At 42.7% G+C, this 17,906-nt stretch overlaps 2 protein-coding genes across 3 annotated transcripts in view; one reads left to right on the top strand and one right to left on the bottom strand.

The window, feature by feature from the left end:
• The window catches only part of LOC123769950 (uncharacterized), a 60,334-nt gene that overhangs the window by 20,666 nt on the left and 21,762 nt on the right, over positions 1-17,906 (top strand). The window contains exons 1-2 of one of the 2 annotated variants that reach the window (XM_045761452.2): positions 846-1,899; positions 3,786-3,984. In XM_045761452.2, coding sequence (XP_045617408.1) covers positions 3,792-3,984 — 193 coding nt within the window. In that variant the 5' untranslated portion in view covers positions 846-1,899; positions 3,786-3,791. Of the gene's footprint in view, positions 1-845; positions 1,900-3,785; positions 3,985-17,906 lie in introns of those variants that run through there. The other variant, XM_045761450.2, reaches the window with a different exon arrangement.
• Positions 14,148-17,597, bottom strand: LOC138350437 (uncharacterized). Its single transcript, XM_069301080.1, has 2 exons — positions 17,394-17,597; positions 14,148-17,300 (listed from the first exon to the last, which is right to left on the bottom strand). The coding sequence occupies exon 2, from the start codon at positions 16,095-16,097 to the stop codon at positions 14,148-14,150; it is 1,950 nt and encodes a 649-aa protein (XP_069157181.1). The 5' UTR covers positions 16,098-17,300; positions 17,394-17,597.

Raw genomic sequence — 17,906 nt, 5'->3', positions numbered from 1 at the left:
TACATTAATTTTTGTTTACTGAATCGACCAATCCGTTTAAAACACGACCTATTAGTCAAAATTAAAGCACCGAAATATTGACGTTATCTGTGCATCGACCCGGATAGGTTAGGTGGGTTGCTTGGGTTTCGCACGTTACTGGCTAGGCAAAACAGTTGCATTTTTTACGGAATGGCAGTCTGAGAAAACGGGCTAGCTTATAATCCATATGCCTTTCACCCTCTAACTTATCCTCCTTTTGTTCTACTATCCCGTTTGCTTATCCTCCTTCGTGTCTATCCTTCGCTTCCTTCCACTTCTCTGGCTTTCCCTATTTCCAGGAGCTGGGGAATCGAGCGAAGATAATTTGTTTTTAAACTGCTGGAAGTTGCCCAATTCCCGGGGATGGTTGGTCAGCCCTGGACGCGGGTCCGTGTTTCGATATAACCCTTGACACCAGCAGTCTTTGGATGGTTCTCTGGGCTGTAGTGATCAGTTACCCATGGCTCTTAGTCATCCCTGGAAGGGCTCTTGGGCTGTTGGGGTTAATTAACCCTGATTGTCGACATCATTGGAAGGTTCTGTTGCTTCCAGTCACCTCTGGAAGGTCTTCTGTTTCTTGTATACAGTCACCTCTGGAAGGTCTTCTGTTTCTTGTATACAGTCACCTCTGGAAGGTCTTCTGTTTCTTGCATCCAGTCACCTCTGAAAGGTCCTCTGATCCATGCATCCAGTCACCTCTGGAAGGTCTTCTGTTTCTTGCATCCAGTCACCTCTGGAAGGTCCTCTGATCCATGCATCCAGTCACCTCTGGAAGGTCTTCTGTTTCTTGCATCCAGTCACCTCTGGAAGGTCCTCTGATCCATGCATCCAGTCACCTCTGGAAGGTCTTCTGATCCATGCATCCAGTCACCTCTGGAAGGTCTTCTGATCCATGCATCCAGTCACCTCTGGAAGGTCTTCTGATCCATGCATCCAGTCACCTCTGGATATAAATGTATAGAACAAGAGAGCGAGAGAGAGCGCAAGAGAGAGAGAGAGAGCGCAAGAGAGAGCGAGAGAGAGAGCGGGAAGCAGACTGGAGGACAGGTAAGCGTAGAGAGGGAGACTCCAGTCAGTATGTCCCTCACTGTGCTTGAGGAGAGAAGTGTTTCAGCGAGTGCCTGCGTCCGCTGGAGTGCGTGCCTTGAGTGCGTGTGCAACTCCCCCCACCCCTCCTCTCCTCCCCCACACACACATACCCACATCCCCGTGGATTACCCACAGTCCTCCCCCCACATACATACCCCCCTCCCCCCAATGTTCACAAACCTGGTATTTTGAGGGGTGAGAACCGCAGATGTTGAAGAACAGGTGTTCAGGCGCAGGTGTTTGTGTGAGAGTGCCTCGCTCACCTGAGGGTGTGTGAGAGTGCCTCGCTCTCATGTATTGAGTGCATTGGTTGTCACATTCAACTGACTCAACGATTGTGCATTGAACTGACTCAGCGATTGTGCATTGAACTGACTCGGCGATTGTGCATTGAACTGACTCAGTGAGTGTACATTGACGTGACTCAGTGAGTGTACATTGACGTGACTCAGTGTACCTTGAACAGACTCTGCAAATGTACCTTGAACTTTACACTATTCACACGCTGAACTTTCTGACTTTTGTACAAACTCCTCGGTCGTGATACCCCCTTTGAACATACTTCTGAACATATCAGTGAACTTGCCCATCTATTGTGAACCCGTGATGAACATGCTATAAAACAATCCATTTATCGTGAACCAGGGTTGAACATGCTAGTCAAATAATCCATCTATCCTGGCCTCGTGTTCAACATGGCAGGGAACCAACCCGCGCGAGGCTCAAGAACAATGTTCACATTAACATTGAACACGCTTTCAAACTAGTCCACCTGCCATTTCTGTTCAGGTAGAACTATCAACCGTTGTTCTGTCCAGTTAACCCTAGTTTGTTCATGTTATATGAACCTATTCTGCCTATTTGTTTTAGAGTGAACCTAGCCAATATTATTATTATTATTCTACCACAGACGTGGCCAGACATTTACAATGCTAACCAGAATATATATACATTTTCTTCTGTCCTCTATGGACAGGATTACAGGTCTGTTAAACAGGTAGTTCAGTGATTTATTGAACAATCAACCATAGAATGCGATTGTAGGGCTTTTAAAATGCTAATCTAACCTGCAAAAATAAATACATATATTTATGTCTGGCCTACATATATAGTCCCTTTTTTTTTACATAGTGTGGAGTGAGAGGTACTTAGGACTGGCTGACAGGTGTTGTATCAGGGACTGACAGGTGTTGTATCAGGGACTGACAGGTGTTGTATCAGGGACTGACAGGTGTTGTATCAAGGTCTGACAGGTGTTGTATCAAGGTCTGACAGGTGTTGTATCAAGGACTGACAGGTGTTGTATCAAGGACTGACAGGTGTTGTATCAAGGACTGACAGGTGTTGTATCAAGGACTGACAGGTGTTGTATCAAGGTCTGACAGGTGTATCAAGGACTGACAGGTGTTGTATCAAGGGCTGACAGGTGTATCAAGGACTGACAGGTGTTGTATCAAGGGCTGACAGGTGTTGTATCAAGGACAGACAGGTGTTGTATCAAGGGCTGACAGGTGTATCAAGGACAGACAGGTGTTGTATCAAGGTCTGACAGGTGTATCAAGGACAGACAGGTGTTGTATCAAGGTCTGACAGGTGTATCAAGGACTGACAGGTGTTGTATCAAGGACTGACAGGTGTTGTATCAAGGACTGACAGGTGTTGTATCAAGGACAGACAGGTGTTGTATCAAGGACTGACAGGTGTTGTATCAAGGGCTGACAGGTGTATCAAGGACAGACAGGTGTTGTATCAAGGGCTGACAGGTGTATCAAGGACTGACAGGTGTTGTATCAAGGTCTGACAGGTGTATCAAGGACTGACAGGTGTTGTATCAAGGGCTGACAGGTGTATCAAGGACAGACAGGTGTTGTATCAAGGACTGAAAACATGATAGAACCTTCAAGATGTTTACCAAACAAAGACCTGAGAGTTGGAGATGCCAGTACACCCCCCAAAAGCTCTTGAGAACTTAGGGAGCCGGGACCGGGAGATACGCCATGCATTATTAGTATATAATTTTAATTTTTGTTATAAGTAAATGTTTTGCCACCGTGTGCCTTTAATGCATTTATTTTAACCCGCCCTGGAATATTAATACATATTTGTGTCGGATCATTTTTTAATTGTGACGGTTTGTGCACCTAATGATATGGTCTTTAGTGCGTGTGCGTGTGTGTGTGTGTGTGTGTGTGTGTGTGTGTGTGTGTGTGTGTGTGTGTGTGTGTGTGTCACAGCTGGTTGGATATAGGTCATAAAAAGAAGGTTAATGAATGCAGATGAGTTCTAGGTATTTAAGTTGTTAATTATATGGCGGTGAAAGCTAGTCAGGTGATCGTCGAGGACGACGATGGTAGAGGTGATAAACCCGACAGTACTGACTCGTCGCAAAGTTTGGTCTTCGTCAGGTAAAGTGCAGTGCCGGGAGAGTTTAGTTGGTGAGTGCGTAACTCTTACGCACTCTTACATTCTTACGCTTTATGATGATACTTTTAATGCTATCGACCACAGCGTAAAAATTATAGTGGTATAGTGAAAATTTAACCATCATTGATGACGCTTCTTGGGACTAATAAGCATCGTTCTCGGTACTTTGGGAGAGTTATGTAGGTTATAATGGTTCTAGTAGGGTCACCAGCCGTCACCCTAACACAGCCGTCACCTTTGACCCCTGACAGAAGGAGATGGGAGCCCAGAGGGTGACAGGAGTGAGCAAGGGTGCGGGGGGCTACCGGCCCACCGTCAACTGGCGGGAGATCACCGTCAAGCGCCGCAACACCGCCGACAAGCAGGTCCTGGTCTGCATCACTCTCTCTGGGGTCCTCATCGTCGTCGTCGGCGTCGTCTGCACCGTCCTGGGCTTCCTCGTCATCGCTAGTGAGTACAGGTCGGCGTTCAATCCCCGACCGTCCAAGTGGTTGGACACCATTCCTTTCCCTCCGTCCCATCCCAAATCCTTATCTTGACCCCTTCCTAGTGCTATATAGTCGTAATGGCTTGGCGCTTTCCCCCTGATAAATCTATCTATCTATCGGGGCTTAGCGTCCCCGCGGCCCGGTCCTCGACCAGGCCTCCTTTTTGTTATATACCTCCCAGGAAGCAGCCCGTAGCAGCTGTCTAACTCCCAGGTACCTATTTACTGCTAGGTAACAGGGGGCATCAGGGTGAAAGAAACATTTTTGCCCATTTGTCTTCGAGGATCGAACCCGGAAGCTCAGGACTACGAATCTAAAGCGCTGTCCACTCAGCTGTCAGGCGCCCGATGCAGTGATGTATAAGAATATAAAATATAATGCCAGTGTTATAAATTAATACTGGTTATATATAAATTTTAAACCAGAGAGTTTCAGGCGTAATAAGTTAACCTATTAGTTCCGGGTTCTTGTCTTCTAGCTGGAAGTAGATTTGCTGGTATGAGGGTGGAAGGTATTATGATTTATTTTGGTTCTGGAACCTGGAATGAACCTGCATACTTTATGTGACTTGGATGGGCGCTTGTGTGGGGTTGGAGGGGGGGGGAGTAGATTCAGAAGTGTTGCTGCATTGTGACAAAGAAAATCATTGTTATGAACAATTTGTGGGAATGTCAGTCTCTCTGTGTCTCTGTCTCTCTATGGTGCTACATAGCCTTCCGGGTTTGGTGCCTTATATTGATAATTACTTACTTTCTCTGTCTCTCTCTCTCTGTCTGTCTCTCTCTCTCTGTCTGTCTCTCTCTCTGTCTGTCTGTCTGTCTGTCTGTCTGTCTGTCTGTCTGTCTGTCTCTCTCTCTCTCTCTCTCTCTTTGTGTCACTTAGTCTCCTAGTTCTTATCTTAGTCTGTCTACTATCTCACTTTGCGTCTCTCTCGGTCTGTTTCTATCTACCTTGGGCTCTTAGTTTCTAAGCTCGTAAACCGCTTAATGAGTGTAAACAAAGCCGCCATGTTTGAGGAAAGATGTGCAGGTTTCGTAAGTGGTTGTGTAAATGTTTAAAGATTTGACCCGACTTCGAATACAATACTGCCGTACATAGTGCCAGCCAAAGCATGTACCACAGAGGAAGGCTTTCTAGAACAAACGTTCGCGTGTAGAATAAATGTTCGATAATGTTCCCCTCAGGGCGGTGTCCCTGTTAGACATCTCTTAGACTTTCCTTAAAGAGGATGTAACAGAGTAACACCAAATCAACGTTATCTACGTTAATTCAACGTTAAATCGTCAGATTCAACGTTGAACGTTGAATGGCCGTCAGATACCCAGAGGTTGCATAGTTGACGTTAGTAGAGGCCTGTGTTTTGGGTGTCAAGAGATTAACAGTCTCTTACAATAGTACTCAGAATGAAATTGGCTCACACGGCTGGGGCACCACCACCTTCCACTACCCCTCTCTCCCTTTCTCTCCCCTCCCTTTCTCTCTCCCCTCCCTCTTCCCTCTCCTTCTCCTCCCCCTCCCTGTCCATCGCCCTTCCTCCTCCACTGTTGTTGTTCTCGTGATAGAACGAAATGTTTCATCATAGTCGTCAGTGTTTCTATAAAAAGAGGTTCGACTTCGTAACGAGAAACCTATTGCTGTTGTCAGTTTGTAAACAAGAACTTATAGCTATTGTCGATTCGTAACGATAAACCTATTGTTGTTGTTAGTTCGTAAACAAAAACCTATCACGTTAATGTCTCCTTTTACACTACTCGAAGTGATGTGGTATTATCCTCTTAAGAATTAACGTTCATTATAGACCTGTAGGTAGCCTGGTGATTTAAAGTAACCACGACGATAACATGAGCATTTAGGTGCTGTAATGGCTATACATGCTGTAGTTACAGCATGTACAGACAATGTTACAGTGTTACATGTTACAGACAATGCTGCAAGGGTAGTCTACATAGTGCCAAGGTCAAGATAATATCGCAGAGCTTGAAAGCATGCATTACGGAGCCAGTAATAATACACCGAACACTTCCTGGGAATTAGGTTATACCTCACCTGAGGTATATGACCTCACTGCAAATTAATCGTTGGTGGAAGTGCTAGTTGGCTGCCGTTAGCAGCCACACCGATTTTTTTTTTTTTTTTTTACATAGGTGGGGACAGGAGAACGTGTTGACTGTAGAAGGTTCCCGGGATCAATGTCCCCCACGGCCCGGTGTTTGACCTGGCCTCCTGGTTGCTGGGCTGATCCACCAGGCTGTTTGATGTTGATGAGCAGACGACTTCTAGCTCCTAATAACAAGCCTTTATAGGCTAGGTGGGTTGTCTGGGTTCGCAGTTTCCTGGTTAGGCTAAATTAGTTGAATTTGTAACGTTTATGTTTAAACAAAAACAGTCGTAATTTTAACGTTTTGGGTTAGACAAAACAGTAATTTGTCATTAATGGTTGTTCACCTTAAAGTGTTTCTGGGGTTTTTTTCTCTGTGTCTCCTCTGATGTCTCCTTCCTCTGTGTCTCTCTCCTCAAGTTTCTCTCTCCCCTCCTAAGCTTGTCTCTCCAATTACTGTTTTATTGCGATATTCTCTCTCCCCGAAGCTTTATTCTTATGCACTTTACACCTTTGTTTCACTGCCATCTTCTGCACATATATATAATATATATATATATATATATATATATATATATATATATATATAATATATATATATATATATATAATATATTAGGGGTACCACCTCTGGTGCAATTGCAGGGACCCACATCCTCGAAGAAGAAAACAAAGAGCATTCAGAGAAGATCTTGCGGATTCTCACTGAATACTTTATTCTTTTCCTCTCCTACCACCCCTTTTTTTTTGTATGTTTTGTTTTTTGTTTTATTTTCTTGCAATGCTACAGTTTACAGAGAACACACTATATATATATATATATATATATATATATATATATATATATATATATATATATATATATATATATATATATATATATATATATCCTGATCTCATGTCTCCTCAAACATCCTCCTCTTTGTTGACCAGACCACACACTAGAAATTGAAGGGACGACGACGTTTCGGTCCGTCCTGGACCATTCTCAAGTCGATTGTGATGAGGACAGGTAGGGACAGGCATTAAATAGGCAAGAGAGAGCTGAGGAGGAAAGTCAGGTGTAGGGGATAGTAGTAATGAGAACTGCAATTACTCAATTACTCGTCGTCGTCCCTTCAATTTCTAGTGTACGGTCTGGTCAACATACTTCAGCCACGTTATTGTGACTCATCGCCTGCATCCTCCTCTTTACTCTCTCCGCTCCACCCTCTCACAAAAAAAATTAAACATTGTGAAACGCTGAGAAAAAAACTTTTAAAAACTCTATAGTAAATTATGCCAGATTTCTGCCGTCGTGAAAATGACAGGGAGCCACTCGTTCTTAAAGGATGGCACGACGGTCAATCTTCAATGGCCTATGACTCTCCCATACCCCCCATCTGGCATCTTGCAAAGTTGGGATGACGCTAGTCGCGAGCGTCTGTGGGGACAAACAGAGACAGACATTGCAGTTTATAGGTATAGATTGGGTTCGAGTCACTTCTGGGGTGTGGAGTTTTCAGTTGCATATATGCCTGGGGACCATTCAGGCTTGTTCGCGTAGGTATAGATATATATAATATTGAGTAATTGAGGGTGAGATAGAGGTGGTTTGGTCCCGGGTCGCATTGTTGAATACTCCCGCACAAACACGACCCAATTTCATGAAATGGTTGTAAATGCTGCCCAAATGGTTGTAAGCTGTCCAACCATTTGGGCAGGACGGTAGAGCGACGGTCTCGCTTCATGCAGGTCGGCGTTCAATCCCCGACCGTCCAAGTGGTTGGGTGCATTCCTTCCTCCCCATTATTTTTCACCCATTGGGTTATAAACCCTATGAGTGAACCCCATATGACGTCATGCTCACCCCCGTGACGTCATGATCACCCCCATGACGTCACGGTCACCCCCGTGACGTCACGATCAACACACACACGTTATACGGACTTCTGGAACCTTCCAGGAAGCTGGAATTTCCTCCCAGGTCGTGCTATAATCTTCGTTTGCAATGGTGCTTGGAATCAGTGCAGAATTAATAGTTCCGCTAATTGCTAGCGATTTTTCTCTTTAAGTGTTGGAGAGGTTTAGCAGGTTGGTGGGGGTTGGTCTCTGTCTCTGTCTGTGTGTGTGTGTCTCTCTCTCTGTCTCTCTCTCTGTCTCTCTCTCTGTCTCTCTCTCTGTCTCTCTCTCTCTCTGTCTCTCTCTCTCTGTCTCTCTCCCCCCCCCCCCCCGACACACAGATATAAACTAGTATGATGCATTAAACGTGGCAGAATGCAACAGGAAATTACCGTAAATATTGTAATGCAACAGCATCGGACCAACCATTACCCAGACGGGGTATTCTAGGCACCGGATCTCCATCACGGATTGTAATACCTTCCTCACACTTGGCCCCCTCTAAACAACGCTTAGTTTCGGTTGGATATATCTTGAGAGGTTATCTTGAGATGATTTCGGGGGCTTTTGTGTCCCCGCGGCCCGGTCCTCGACCAGGCCTTCACCCCCAGGAAGCAGCCCGTGACAGCTGACTAACACCCAGGTTCCTATTTACTGCTAGGTAACAGGGGCATAGGGTGAAAGAAACTTGGCCCATTTGTTTCTGCCGCGTGCGGGAATCGAACCCGCGCCGCAGAATTACGAGTCCTGCGCGCTATCCACCAGGCTACGAGGCCCCCATGGATAGCAGTTAGGTTCCTCTGGGATCTTATTGTCAGTCCTCCATACTGTGTCCGCTAGACTTAGCAAATGAATGTATTTTGCTTGTAAAAAAAAATGGGAATTAAACTAAAAAAAAAAACTAATTTAAAATTACAATTTGATGGTAAAAGTGTAACTAACTTTGCTAATTTGCTTCGTCGTTGGACAGGAAGATGGGTTAAAGTTTGTTAATAGGTAGTTTTGCTATGCTCCTGTTGCTGATATACAGACAGAGTTCACGCAACACTCTTGAGTTGCGGGGTTGTGCTGTATTTTGTGTATTTAATTCATACTCTGAATAATAGGGGGGGGTGGGGGTGGTATGACGACTATACACTATACTTCTCAGACAAGCGGTCAACCACTGGCGAGTAGCTGAGAATTATCTTAAAGTTACTCCTGAGAACGTTATATAAAGTGTGTGCTCTTTACCTCTGTGTTAGTCTTTAAACTTAACCTAACTTAACGTAACTTAACCTAACTTAACCTAACTTGACCTAACCTACTTAACCTAACTTAACCTAACTTAACCTAACTTGACCTAACCTAACTTAACCTAACTTAACCTGACTTAACGTAACTTAACGTAACTTAACCTAACTTAGCCTGACTTAACGTAACTTAACGTAACTTAACCTAACTTAACCTGACTTAACGTAACTTAACGTAACTTAACCTAACTTAACCTATCTTGACCTAACCTTCACATCATTTCTCTATAAAGTCGATTTTGTTCACATTTATTTTATTAAATAACTGACTAGCTCCTATAAGCACTAAGAGGTTATTTATAACAATAACAACCTCGAGTTGTGAAGGTTCCACGCTCCTAGACTGCTTCATAAATGTAAACACAGCCGTCATGATTGAGGAAAGATGCACAGGTTTCGTACATGCGTGCTATTGGTCATGTGTGTGTGCCCCCCCCCACAGGGCCGGTCCCAGCGTCTGTAGGCTCTTACAGGTCACAGGTAATTACAGGTTGGGGTAATTACAGGTCAAAGGCAGTTACAAGCCAGTCAGTATGTCCTCTTACGTCGCATTTTTAACGTACTTTACCAATCCGTTAACAGTGCGACATATCAGTGAACATTAAACCACTGTGGGGTAAAATTCCAGGCAGCTAATCTCTCTTTTCAAATTGATTTAATAAAATAAAGTTATGTCTTATTTATTTTCTTAGTAAGTAAGTATTAATTAAGTGGACTGTATGTACTGGTAAACTGCCTGAAATCTTCTTACACACTATTGGAGGGACAATTGGTAGCTTAAACCACTATGTTATGATCCCTTCTTAAACTACCAATTGTTTACCTTTAAAACTATTATTTCAGTTATTTCATTATAAGTAATTAATTATAACTACTGCTACTGCTATAATGTCTTAGCTGTGCCAGTAGAATGGGCCTAGTAAGGCATGTAGGTGTAGCCTCAAGATGGGTGTGGCCCTGCCTCTTTGTGCCACGTAATGGCGGCTGGAGGGAAGGACAAGGCTTGGCAAACAAGTAGTTAATTATGTGTATGAACCAACTGTCTGCACAGATTCTTGAAGCTCCTCTCACAATTTACCTGTATGGGATGCAAGGTTGATGTTTTTGTGTAGTTATGGACGCCTTCCTCCCCGGGGAGACGCTCTTATGCTCTGGTTCTCCACTCAAAGTAATTTTACATTAACAAGGGAACCTAGCTACTATTTGATGTAAATAATTATATTCATTCTTAGTGATTACTTTTTTATTAACTTTAGAGACTAAACTAATCTATTAACAATGTTTCATAATGTAAATATACGATGACTTTGATGACGTCACGGAGTCTCCCATTTTCCATCCTGAAGGGAGTATAGACTAGGGGAGACTGTGTTATTTGTGTGTGTGGTTGTGTGTGTGTGTCGGTTTCCCGACATAATTCCCAGGGGCAGAACACGGGTCGAAGTCCCGGTAAGGACTGCGATCACTTTATTCTTCTCCCTCAGAATTATAGTGCTGCTTTAATTTGAGTTTACATTGTTGTGCAGCAGTCCGTTGGGGACGTATGTCCCGTACTGGCGTATCGGGTGCTGGAAGTCGTTGTACGTCTTCTTTCCTGGCCAGTTCTAAAGGTACTAATTTCTCTAAAGTTTTGAGAGTAGTGTTGCCTTTGCATTTTACTTTCACTATTCTCAAGATGCCCTGGCTGTCTGGATGAACAGAGACTATTTCTCCTATAGGCCACTCCGAGCGTGGTCCGTCACTATCCACCAGAACTATGTCACCAGGGTTCAAGTTAATTCTGTTATAGGGACTGTTTGCCCCGTAATGATACTCCCTCAGAGCTGTTAGGTATTCACGAGTCCATACGTCATTCCACCGACTTATCACCCCTGAAAGATGTTTGAAACGTTGAACCAAATCACTCTCTTTGACATATGAAGGATCCTCTGGTTCCTCATCCGTAAGGGACACAAGTGTTTTGAGAGGTCTCCCATACATCAAATGAGCTGGACTTAATGGTTCACGCTGCAAAGCATCATCAGAGAGGTAGGTAAGTGGTCGGTTGTTAACTCGTGCTTCTATTTCTATGATTACTGTTTGAAGCTCCTGAAGGTCAATCTTTTGGCGGTGTAGGGTTTTCCGTAAAGACCGTTTCACCGTACCAACCATCCGTTCATAGAAGCCTCCATGCCATGGTGCTCTGGGAGGTATGAATTTCCAATAGCACTGCCGTTGAGTTAGGGCTGTGCGTACCTTGGGGTGTGTCCAGATTTTCCTCAGGCATGCTTCTCCTGCCACCAAGTTGGACCCATTGTCTGAAATCATTAACTTGGGACAAGATCTACGTGAAGCAAACCTGCGGAAAGCCTGTAAGAATGCTTCGGCACTCATATCGGGAGTCACTTCTAGATGGACTGCCCTTGTTGTGGCACAAGTAAAAAGACAGATATAGGCCTTTACTGGTTTCTTGTCTTTAGTGCCTGTCAGTGTTAGTGCTCCTGTGAAATCTACTCCTGTTGTCTCAAAAGGATGAATATGTACGACTCGTTCCTTCGGAAGTGGAGGAGGGCCAGGATATGGACACACTCTGGCATCGTATCTCCGGCATACAACACAGGATTTGATTATGGATTTTACTGTCTGTCTACCTTGGGGTAGCCAGTACTGTTGTCTTAATTCTGTGAGAGTATCTAATACCCCACCATGCAGAGTGCAGTATTTGTGTATATGTAACACAATTAGTTTGCTTACTATGTGGTGACGAGGGAGCAATATTGGATTTTTTGCCTCCAGATCTATGTCAGCATGTTGTAAGCGTCCTCCGCATCTTATCAAGTTATAATTGTCAGTGTCTAACCAGAGACCCAGATCATGTTGTAGCTTCTTAGGAACATTGTCAATTTCTGTCCCGAATGTGTCGGTCTGAGCTCTTTTAACCCAGTACCTTAAGGCACTAGGGAAATTATGCTTGATTCCTATTTTCTTTAGAAAATCAAACACTACTTGGGTGACACCTACAAGTTTGTTCAATTCAGAGTACCGAGCAGGATCAATTACCAAAGTCTGAGGTAGTTCCGGGTTCTCAGTGGGAACAGTGACATTGGTCACAATGACTTGTGGCTTTTGTTTAGGCCACTGGTCGCTGATTAGCCACTGAGGTCCATTGAACCACATCTCTGCCTTTGTTAATTGCCGTAAAGTCAGGCCTCGGGAGAGATAGTCAGCTGGATTCTCTTTAGTAGGTACATATCTTAGTTTATACCCTGCTGACAACTCTCGTATTTCCTTAACGCGGTTACTCACGTAAGGATTCTTACTGTTATTGTTTTTAACCCACTGTAGCACTGCCTCATTATCTGACCATACTACTGTTTCTGTAAAGTGGATGTGGCTTAAGGCCTTGATCAGATAATGAGCCAATCTTACACCTAGCAGTAAGGCTGTTAATTCCAGTTGTGGCAGTGATCTTTTCTTTAAAGGTGCCACTCTGGCCTTTGATGTGAGCAAATTGGCTTGCCCATTTGAGACCAGGTAAGCTACTGTACCATAAGCCTTTCCTGAGGCATCACAAAATACATGCAACTTAATTGGTTCCTTTTCACTTACTGTTGTGTTCCTAGGGAACTTGACAGACTCTAGGATGCTTAAATCTTTCACTAACCCTTGCCATTTTTCTTGTAGGGCAGGTGTTAGTAGATCATCCCAGCCTAACTTTTGTTGCCAACATTCCTGTATTATCATCTTCCCATTAATTAGTATTGGACTTAATAAGCCTAATGGGTCGAAGGGTTTGCTGACTTGTGATAGCAATTTTCTCATTGTTAAGTTAGTGGTATCTGTTTCCACTGACTTGATTGTCAACTGATCGGTTGTCGTGTTCCATTGGACACCTAGAACCTTTGTCATCTCGGGTACTTGGTAGTCGGGAAATTCAGTTGTGATCAGTTGTTTTAATTTGTCATTGTTAGAGACCCAAGACTGGAGAGGCATATTGGCTCCCATTAATTCTCGATTGGCCTCATGGTATATGTCCAACAGCTTACTTTCACTGTTGGCTGTTCCTTGAAAGTTATCCACATACAGGTTTTCGCTAATTTCTGTCTTGTTCGGGCTATTGGACTTCTTCAAGTGCGTATCCAAGGTAGCTTGAAGCAGAAATGGTGAGCTCGTGGCTCCGAACAAAACAGACGCAAACCTATAAGTGATTATTTCACTGTTTGGATCATTAGGATCCTTAATCCATAGGAACTTTGTGTAGTTCCGGTCTTCTTCTTGAAGACCTACCCTAAGGAATGCCTTGCTAATGTCGGCCGTATATGCATAAGTCCCTATACGAAACTTTAACAGCACGTCATAAAGCCTTTGTGTTAGGCTTGGGCCTGTTTGAAGGCAATCATTTAACGAAACACTATTCTGCCCCATCTTAGCACTGCAATTAAATACTATCCGTAATGGGGTAGTCGCAGAATCCTTCTGAACATGGTGGTGTGGCAGATAATGTCCTTCCTTTGGGTTATCATTTGTTACAACTTCGATAAATTTGTCATCGAGCTGCTTCTGTATTATTTCATGGTACAACTTCAAGTTCTCAGGTTGTCTTTGTAAACGTAACACCTGTGATCTTAATTGATTTTGTGCCATGAAGTAGTTGATGGGTAGCTGAGGGTGATTCAGCTTCCATGGTAACCTGACCCAGTACTGATTATCTCTGTAGATAACCGAGTCTAGGTATTGTTTATAAGTCCAGTCATCATCTGGACTAGGCTGTTCAGGGACAATGCCGAGAGTTGCCAGGTCCCATAACTTATATACTGGGGGATCAAGCTCATCCTCGGAAATGTCTCTGAGTTGCAGTGGAGACTGTTCTCCTAGTCATGCAACCATTACTGTGTTGGCATGTTGGTGATCCACAGGTGCGGGTTGTTTTAGCCGTAATACTGGGCCTGTTAGTAAATAGCCACCTGCAGATGGTAACACGTTCATACCGTGGTAATCTTCCTTTCCTATGATAAACTTATGGTAGACATCTGATCCCATAAGGATTCCAATATCGGAAAGGTTGTCCGATGTAATGTTATCAGCCAAAGGAATTCCCTTTTCTTCCAGGAATTTGGCTGTTGTTCCTAGACCTTCTATATACAGGTCTGTTGGAAATCTATCTACTACTAGTGCTGGTACCTTTCGTACATAACCACCTAGTCGTACTGTGGGTCGTACTACCCCGTAAGTTCGGGCTCCCGAGTTAGTCAGGAATCCTTTTATGTTTATCCGTGTCTCCTCTACAGGTGTAAGTTTCAGTTTATCTACCAACTCCTTGGATATAAAGGTCAGTTGGGACCCCTGATCAAATAATCCACGTACGGTGGCCCTTTTCTTTCCATTTCTAATGATCAATCGTGCAGTAGGTAGAGCTGATTTATGGTTAGACCTGGTTGTGAAGACACTTATGTCAGGTAACACAGTACAAAGTTTTACTGATGCTGTAGTTCCTTCCTCCTCTTGTGGTTTGGGAGACTTTATACTTGTGTCCCCACAAAGTGCAGTATGGTGTTGACCCTTATGGCACTTAGTGCAGATGCGCATTGCTGTTGTGCAATTGTCGGGATGATGTTCCCTTATACACTTGCTACATCTATATAACTCCTTGAGTCGTTTTATGCGTGTTGCACGATCAGGGTAGCGTCTGCAATTGTACATGGAATGTGATTGCTCACAAAACACACATGGTTTCCAGACATTAACAGTATCTTGAGGAGTCACCGTCTTGGGTGATGCGTTGACTGTAGGTTTGGAAGGACCAACTGCATATGTTCCTACACTGCCCTGATTCCACTTTGTGGAGGGGGAAGATGTTTTAGCTTTGTTTGGAGCACTGTTTGTACTCTGTTGTTTACTATTAGTAGCAGATGTGGGTTTAGATGTTTTTTCCTCTGGATTAACTCTTTCTCGTTCTATGATGGTTTGTAAACCCTTTGTAATCTCATTTACAGTCAAGGATGACTTACCTACTAATACAAACAACTTATCCAGTATGTCCCTGGGTAATTTCCGTGTCATGTGGACTTGTATTATCCAGTCTGACTCATCCAGGTTCACTTTATTTTTAAGTGCCTTGAGTATGGACTCAAGCTCCAATCTGAAGGTTTGGAGTGAGACTGCAGTATTATTTGGAGGTTTAATGTCTAACAGTCTCTGTGTTAGAATTCTGATAGTCCTTTCAGGTTTAGCGTAATTATCTTTCAGGAGTTGCACTGCATTGTCATAATCATCATCTGTGTGATTTAGATTACAGACTACCTGATACGCTTCATCCTTCAAGACACTCTGTAAGTATGTAAACTTTGTTGTTTTTGGCACATTAGCATTAGAATCCACAGAATCGACAAATTTGCTCCAGAAACCGTCCCAACTCTCGTCTTCTCTTCCAGAAAAAGTTGGTAAACTAAGTGATGGCAATTTGACTTCTGGTGCTGTCTGTTTCTGGGAAGTTGTGGTTACAATATTTATATTAGCTTTATGGGCATGTATGATATCATCAAAGTATTGCAACTGTGTAAACATTGTATCTTCATAATCGGAATGTTCTTGTATAACATCTTGTAATGTTTCTCCACCAACACTGGTATTCTGAAGTAAAACTTGATATTCTTTCATTTGTTGCAACACACGGTCATATTTGTTCCGTGCAAGCCTAAGATAATTTTCCAATGCTACATAGTTAACTGGAGTTTGTTTACTTATGTCATCACATGTGCTAATCTGCCGTGATAAATGATCCCTCAATCCTGTGAGGGTTATTTGGACATTTTTGACAGTAGACATTTTGGAAGTACTTGTTAGTCGTATAGACTATATTTAAATATACACTGTAAAATCATACACACTATAATTTGAGTGGTAGACCTGTATCAATGCTGGTAACCGCAAGTTAGCCCATCATTATCACTCTTGGTTGGTACAGAGACACAGGTTAACACTCAAAGGTGAAATGATTATAGTTAAATTGTACTAATGTTATATTGATATCATATTGACAACACAACTCGGGTTGTCTTAAATACTGCATAAAAATATGTACTTGCTAGGTTGTAATATGTGTTCAACACTAGACAAGTGTTAAATTCTTACCCTTACACCAGGTTAGCACAATAAATTAGACTAGGTTGCTGTACAACACCAGCCTAAAATGTTCTACCCTTGTGCAAGAATTAGTAGTAAATGATGTGGCATGCAGTAAATGTTACAGTAATGGCAATAATAATGCAATAATTACAAAAAAACATATATAAGTAACTTATAAGTAAAGTAGCCTCTTATCAACCTCTTGTAATGAAATGAAAAAAACACAATTGTTCCTTTGGTACTGTCAGAACAATAATAGTGCTTGTTGTAAGTTCTGTTTGCTATGAGATTGAAAAGTTAGGCTAGAAAATATGCAAAAAATATAGCAGTGTCTTCCTGCTATAATGTGTGTAGGTAATATTGCACTATCACTATATGTATGTATAATATCTAGTTCAAAGAACTAAATATAATCCGGTTCGAAGGACCAAATAATGTGGGGTAAAATTCCAGGCAGCTAATCTCTCTTTTCAAATTGATTTAATAAAATAAAGTTATGTCTTATTTATTTTCTTAGTAAGTAAGTATTAATTAAGTGGACTGTATGTACTGGTAAACTGCCTGAAATCTTCTTACACACTATTGGAGGGACAATTGGTAGCTTAAACCACTATGTTATGATCCCTTCTTAAACTACCAATTGTTTACCTTTAAAACTATTATTTCAGTTATTTCATTATAAGTAATTAATTATAACTACTGCTACTGCTATAATGTCTTAGCTGTGCCAGTAGAATGGGCCTAGTAAGGCATGTAGGTGTAGCCTCAAGATGGGTGTGGCCCTGCCTCTTTGTGCCACGTAATGGCGGCTGGAGGGAAGGACAAGGCTTGGCAAACAAGTAGTTAATTATGTGTATGAACCAACTGTCTGCACAGATTCTTGAAGCTCCTCTCACAATTTACCTGTATGGGATGCAAGGAATTAATCAAAGTTCCCTAAACATATCAATTACAGGTATGACATGAACTGTGAGGGTGGTAATGGGGTACACGTACGGTGTTTTTGGGGATGTCCTACGACATAACCATCTACATATTTATATTAAACAGTGCACTTGAATAATAAACAATACTTGGTAGACGGATACAGATGTCGTTGTGATGTTGTTAGGCTGTGTGGCTGGTGTTGACACGTAAATGGGGTGTCTAGCTGTTTACACCAGTTAAGACAGCGTAGTATGCTCATCCCATCTTTTGTTGATGTTTTTGTGTAGTTATGGACGCCTTCCTCCCCGGGGAGACGCTCTTATGCTCTGGTTCTCCACTCAAAGTAATTTTACATTAACAAGGGAACCTAGCTACTATTTGATGTAAATAATTATATTCATTCTTAGTGATTACTTTTTTATTAACTTTAGAGACTAAACTAATCTATTAACAATGTTTCATAATGTAAATATACGATGACTTTGATGACGTCACGGAGTCTCCCATTTTCCATCCTGAAGGGAGTATAGACTAGGGGAGACTGTGTTATTTGTGTGTGTGGTTGTGTGTGTGTGTCGGTTT

The sequence above is a fragment of the Procambarus clarkii genome, chromosome 45, assembly GCF_040958095.1.
Source record: "Procambarus clarkii isolate CNS0578487 chromosome 45, FALCON_Pclarkii_2.0, whole genome shotgun sequence".
Classification (NCBI taxonomy): domain Eukaryota; kingdom Metazoa; phylum Arthropoda; class Malacostraca; order Decapoda; family Cambaridae; genus Procambarus; species Procambarus clarkii.
Note: the sequence above shows the minus strand (reverse complement) of the source record. Positions and strands in the feature narration are given on the sequence as shown.

Excerpts from the sequence above, each read along its gene's own strand:
- LOC138350437 (XM_069301080.1), bottom strand. The coding sequence starts at position 16,097 with ATGTCTACTGTCAAAAATGTCCAAATAACCCTCACAGGATTGAGGGAT.